General features: G+C 44.8%; 1 protein-coding gene across 4 annotated transcripts in view; it reads right to left on the bottom strand.

The window, feature by feature from the left end:
- Positions 1-1,214: 1,214 nt before the first annotated feature.
- The window catches only part of AKR1A1 (aldo-keto reductase family 1 member A1), a 30,772-nt gene continuing 25,406 nt past the window's right edge, over positions 1,215-6,580 (bottom strand). For all 4 annotated transcript variants that reach the window (XM_006015774.3, XM_025206623.1, XM_025206627.1 and 1 more), the window contains exon 9: positions 1,215-2,946. In XM_006015774.3, coding sequence (XP_006015836.2) covers positions 2,881-2,946 — 66 coding nt within the window. In that variant the 3' untranslated portion in view covers positions 1,215-2,880. The remainder of the gene's footprint in view (positions 2,947-6,580) is intronic.

A 6,580-nucleotide genomic window follows, 5' to 3' on the forward strand; every position in this document is an offset into this window, starting at 1 on the left:
CTAATCCTGCTAGTCCTTGTACTGCAATGGCCTATCGGGGCACAGTATTTGCTCATACAAATCAGGTGTCAGCAATGTTAGTAATGTAGGGGTAATTCATGGTCTCACCTGGACTCATTAAAGTCATCATTAAAAGAGGGACGCTCAACGGTCTGCTAACAGATGCATCGAATTGCATTGTTTTTACACCGGTAAAATCCTGGTCGGCCTTGCTAAGAGACTGCCGCTATTCTGAATACCTCAGGCACTTAGAAAAGTGGGTTGCACGCACAGCATGTCTTATTGACCCCGATGGGCTGGACCTGATGATCTTCCGAGGTCCCTTACAATCTATGAAGGCACTTATCACCATCAAGAAGACACAAACCAGTTTTTAAGCACAAATCCCACAGGATGCTCCATGCCATTGACAGTTATTAAACATGCAAAGCCAACAACCTCAGTGACTTGTGATACGAGCCTCACGTCCCTGTCTGATTTCAACCTCTGCAAAACAGGAGGCCAGTACTGAGCCAGCTATGCCAACAAGTCCCAGCACTATCCAGGTACCACTGTGACGCAAGCAGTTATCTAGAGAGCGCATCCGTCTCTGAGATTTAATTTGTAGCACGTAACTTATGAAGCAATAACAACACGGTTGTAATATTTTAATGTTTTTGCATGACCAGGTGTAGGAGTTCCTAGCATATAGGAACTGGAGAGTATCCCAATAGTTTGGGGAAGCTCTAATAGCTCTCGTGACCTGTGTCAGAAACTCCCAACACCCTGCCAGGTATTACCTGGGCCTCGAGAGTTAATATTAACAGTTCCTTGGACCCCACCGTGCTCGTAGATACCCTTTGATCTTTTCTCAACATAGAAAATGTGGGGGACATAACCCCAGCTTCACGGCTGCAGCTGTGTGAAGTCCTTCAAAACTCCCACTCGAGTACCAGAAGCAGCTGCACCATTTAAGACTTAAATCTCATTTCCCACTGTTTTATTTGGGTGGTAGCAGATTGAGAGACGTGTGGCACAACAGTGGCGAGCCGGAGGTCTCGGGGTCCTACAGAATTATACACAAGCAGAAAGCCTTGCTTTTACCATGGTTTTTGTGTCCCCTCCCCCCACCCTTTTACTGGATGCTATCATTTGAGATAGAAATTAAGAAAAGATTTATTTGGGTTTCTTGTATTTGCCATTCCATTCAAAACCTAGAAAAAAAAACCACAAGATGCTGATCACCATCTTTATTAAAAGCACATGCAATTAGCAGAGAAAATGTAATAAACAGGCACAAAATCTTCCTTGGAAGGAGCAGCTAGTGCTCCAAGAGCGTACAGACTGCCATCTCTCTTGCATAGCGTCTGTAAAGGAAAGCAACCTATAGCAGAGATTAGTACACTGCCGATCGGCAGCAAGACAATATTCAAACTCAGTTACCCCGGTTTGATTAACGCTGGACAATAATTCAAACAAACGTGTCGGCTGTCAAAGAAAAACCAGAACAGAGAGATTTTTTTTCCTAAAGAAAAGGCCTCGTTTCTTAAACAAAAGCAACCCAGTTATGACGTGTTGCTGCATTAGCACAAGTTTAAATGTAAACTGTATTACGAAGATTTACTAAGCGATGGAGATCATTTAGAAGGCACAAAGAAAAAAAATTTGCATTTGAACCTCTCTCAAAGGTGTAGTTCAGCCCCCAACCAAGAAGGTCTGTGCAGGGAACGCCGAGATCTTGCGCCATGCTGGAGGTCGCACGAGATGATCTTTTGCTCGTCTTAAAGCAAAACAAGTTCAGTTATACCAAAGCCACGATAACTAACCCCACCATTATTGTCTGACCCTTTTTCTAAAGTTATTTGTTGAGTATGTGAATTCTCTCTTCTACTTTTGGTTGTACTTATCAGCTGTTGTAGAAATACAAGCAGTAGTACTTCTCACCTACTACCAGTTAGAGTGGTTTCCTTCTCATCGCAGCAAAACACAAGAATTGCCTATGGGCTATCTGAAAAGAGACCTCAAAACTTAAAGAATCCCTTGAAGTTTGCCGAGTCAAGGGAAAAAAGCTATTAAAACTGCTGTGCTTCCAAGGCAAGTCTATATTAATTCTACACTGCAGTGGGGAAGTGATAATCGGGACATTAAATGACACCCCCAAGGCCATACAAGTCGTCAGTGCTGGGGTGTACTTGTATGCAGTAACCCTTTATTTTCAAGCCCTGTGCTCGATCGATCAGACTATGCCGTCAGAGCTTGGCCAGATCTGAAACTCCCCAACTACCAAGGAGCAGGAAATGAGCAGAAGATTGTTCCCAGCTGTGCATTTATTTTCTGTAGCAACAGAAAGGCAAATGCAACTGGAAAAAGAAGTATATTTCTACATCTCCCACAAAGAGTCCAAAAGGAAGAACGGAATTAAATGTGGGTTTTAATCAATCCTTTCACACATCAACACAACAGTCACCCGTGAAGTTTTGCTTTTCGTTTAGGAAATGATGGAAATTCAGGATTAAGCAGTTAGTTACTTTTTTTATTACTATCGCTCCATGCCCACCTACGAATGCAAGCATAATAGCTAAAGCCTCGACAACTGCTTTACACAAGTGTACTGTCCTGAATTTCAGCTTTAGAGTCTGGTTTACCCTCCCCACCCTGTGACTATTTCACATTACAATACAGGAACCAACTAGGAGTCATGATATGTCCCGCCAGCTGCTCTGACAAGGCCATTGCAATCCCTGCAGGAAGAGGGGGGATTATAGGCAGAGCACCATCCTGCAGGCCAACACAAGCCAGATAGTCAGAAGATTTTATTTGGAAAGATTTCATAATAAACTCTGACAACAGCTAGCTTGTAGAGCAGCACAAGGAGTCTGCTCCAACATCTCATTACTGCAGTTAATAGGGATCATTGAACGGGTAATGGGGGTGTCCAGCATCTCGTGCTACAAGTTTTCCATCCACCTGTGAAAAGAGAAAGACAATCAGTGTCAAAAAGATCAAAGTCCCATTCTTGTTTTAAAATTACACCTTAAACAGTGCAGAACTGTATGCCCCAGTCTTTAAAAAGGAGCTAATTAACAACCTCCTCAAAAGGGGCACAGGGCCATTGGGAAGCTGTTTCCTTCCACGAGAGTTTTTGCAGCAAAAGTCAGTTTTCCAGGGGTGAGGAATTGAGGCACGGGAATAAGAATAATTCGGGTTTGAGATGTCTAACTATTATTATATAAGTGTTCCAAATACTTATACGCTTCAAAAGCATTTCAGAAATACATGAGTAATAGCTATTGGTCTGCCCCTCAACCATCCTGCGAGGTGCCATTATAATCCTAGTATTACCGTTGGATGCCCAGAGGCAAAATAAGGTGCTTTTTGGCTCATATAGACAGTATTACTAAATAAGGCTTTGCTACCTCTCATCTGCAGCTCTCAAAGCACTTACAAAATAAAGTCAGCATTGCTATTCCCATTTTACAGAAAAGAAAAATCAAGGCACAAAAAAAAAGGTGAAGTGACTTGCCCAGGGCCACGTCAGAGGCCAGTGGCAGAGCCAGAAGTAGAGCCCAGGGCTCCCACGTCCCAGTGCCGCCCAGTAGCAGAGCTGGTTCTTGATCTGGGAGCTCTGGCTCACAGATGCTGACTTTAAACAGCAGGACACAGGAGGAAATCCGGCCTCCCCTGAAGTCAATGGCAATACCCCTGTTGACTTGAGGGCGGCCACGGTTTTACCCACAGTCCCCACCTGCATGCAGGTGTTTGAGGAGATGCCTTTAAGTGTCGTGTCAGAAAATGACTTATGAGAGAGATGCACTTTTTAGAGTTCAAGCTTCTTTTTATGAAGTCGCTAACAACTCCAGGCAAGTAGCAGATGGGAGGGAGCAGGGACGCTGCGGGGGAAATAAAGAAAATCACTCCGATCTCCGTGGAGGGACCATAGCAAGAAACGTTTTAGGATTGCAGCCAACGTCTACTCATAAATTTGCACCCCGGAGCGAGGAAGCTGTCGATACTAAATACCTCGTTGAAACCAACAACTGGAATCCCCACTAACGAATTATTTACAGCGCAGGCTTCATTTTGGCTTTGGCCGCAAGAGGGCACTGGGAAGGGACCGAGGAGCAGAGAACCAGTACATCAGGCTTCCTGTTTTCCCAAGAAAAAAGGCAATTTTACACACGCACGAAATGTGACCATCTGCAAAAAATCAAATCCCCGGCACTCTCCAGGGACAGCACTTGGGACCTGCAGTTTCTTTACAGTCTCCAGGGGGAAACATGGTCTTCCTTGGACTGGAAAGTCAGCAACTCCCCCTGTCCTCCCCCAAAAAATCATTTCTTGCACTCATTTATTTTCTCCCTGCTCAATTATTCCTTTTTAAAGTTGCTCTGCAGAGGGCAGCACTTCTTGTTAGCAATACAAGCCTCACCAATGAACAAGGTCCAAAGCAGCAACTACTTTATGCTATTATTTCTCTCTGAATCGGGTTGGCTCAATAAGGATCGAGTAGTGAAATATTCACTGCCCAGTATCTGGTCCTTTCAGTGGGTCTCCAGGGGTAGGAAGGGGGAAGCATTTTCTTGTATTGGTTTTTAGGGGGTGTTACAAAGTGAAGGTTACCTATTGCCCTTTGCATCAGGCTCAGATAATTTAAAATAAAGTAAATTAAGCTCAAGACCACAAGTAGTTACTTCTTCAGAGTGCAGTAGGTCATTGCATATGGAGAGACTGCAGCCTTGGCTAAACACGTAGCTTTGTCACCCATTTGTTTTTGGAAGCCATAACTTGATCCTGGCACCTAGCTACGGCTATACGTGCCTTCCTGCCCCTTTACAGGGCTGCTCCAGACCTTAAAGGAATACAAAATTCACAACACCTGCTTGAATATAGATTGAAGAGCCCAATTTCTAAATCGTGCCCTTACTTTCTGTACTAAATTGGTCCATTTGGCTTCACAGTACCGTGATAAAACAAGAACAGCGTGTGTCCATCAATTGTGACCTAGGAACATACTTGTGAAAGCCTGGTTACAGTCTATTAGATGTGCGGAGAATACGGGCATGAAAGGCTTGAAAAAGAGATGATGACAGTATTACTGAAAAGGGATGCAGGGAAGAGAGTCTCATTCAGATCTTAGGGCAATAGATTTGCACTTTAATTCTCTCCCATCTCATTTTTTCCTGTCTTTTGTTGTGCAAGGTGGAGGTGCCTCTGAAGCCCAGCTGCTTTGCACTTAGCCTTCTTCTGTGGGATGAGTGAAGCCCTTTGAACGATTATGTTTCATCTCAATAGATACTCAGTGAATCGCTGTGATGCTGATCGCTTCTCCCATGGGACAAAAGCACCCGAATGATCCCAGCTGCTAGTTCAACCCCAGGTACATGTTCTTAGCACATTTTGGGAATGATTAGCATCATGTTTTATTAGCAGCTTGAATAGCAAGGTCTGTAGTGCCAGCAACAGGTGTGCCTGTAATCCCTGCATATGCATCTTCAAACAGCTCTCTGCAGGCCAGCTGCCAATTCAGTGCACGCATTTCTGACCTGGAAGTGCAAACGGGTGTCACTTATGAACAGATGGGGATCTGATGGGTGCCCCACTACTGATGAAAATTTAGCTCTGAAGATCCATGCTGCTAAAAATAACAGTGATCAAAAAAATAAGGCTTCACCGTTGATCAAAGCACGCATCATGTGCCTACAACACATGATGCGTTCCAGCCAGGGGAGCGGATGGGGCAGCAAGGGAAAAATGCATGTTTCCCCAAAGCTCTAGGAAAAGCCAGGCAAAAAAAGAAAAGGAAACTTTCAATGCAGCTTATACTGTGGAAGCACCCACTTTAAGGGACGCCCAGGGACAAATCAGCCACTGGTAACTTCTGAGGATAAGAAAACAGAGAAGGATGGAGAAGATCTTGAGCTGCCGATGTAGACGGTACTGGGCTTTCCTAGGATCCTTCAGCATACCTGAAGATCTCAGTGGCGCCGCGGGCAGAACTGCTGCTTATTGCACGGAGCAAGTCCAGGCTAATCCTAACACTCCCTTCTGTGTCAGGATTAGCAGCCGTAGGTTTGGCATTTAAACGCTCTGAGTTTCTACGTGCAACTTAGCAAAACCATTTGTACCAAGGTTTTGTCACCATTATATGGTGCCCTAACCTGCGCGGAGTGGAGAGAGAGACACCTACACCAGAAAAGCAAAGAGGCAACCTAAATAACAGACCCACGTCAAGACAGCTCTTCCAAGACCAGTTCACAGGCAGATATGCCCAGGGGAGATTGTTCTGAATAACGATGAAGCAACAGGGGGTCGGACTCGACGATCTATTGAGGTCCCTTCCGACCCTAACATCTATGAATCTATGAACAGAGCACGAGTGACAGTTTCCAAATGACTCCATCTACTTGGTTTATATTATCACTATCCCCTCCACGTGAGAGTCTTACGGTGTTAAGACACACCAGAAAAAAGTGTGCACTGCTTAAATATTTGGCATCTGCGGTTTGGTCCGAGCGAGGCCGACAGCATCTCAAGTCGCAGCGCTATGTCTGGAGCGGAAGGAGGCAACGTAGTCGTCGTGCAGAGGAAATGAGGAGGACAT

This window comes from Alligator sinensis, unplaced genomic scaffold (assembly GCF_000455745.1).
Source record: "Alligator sinensis unplaced genomic scaffold, ASM45574v1 scaffold781_1, whole genome shotgun sequence".
In the NCBI taxonomy this organism is placed as follows: domain Eukaryota; kingdom Metazoa; phylum Chordata; order Crocodylia; family Alligatoridae; genus Alligator; species Alligator sinensis.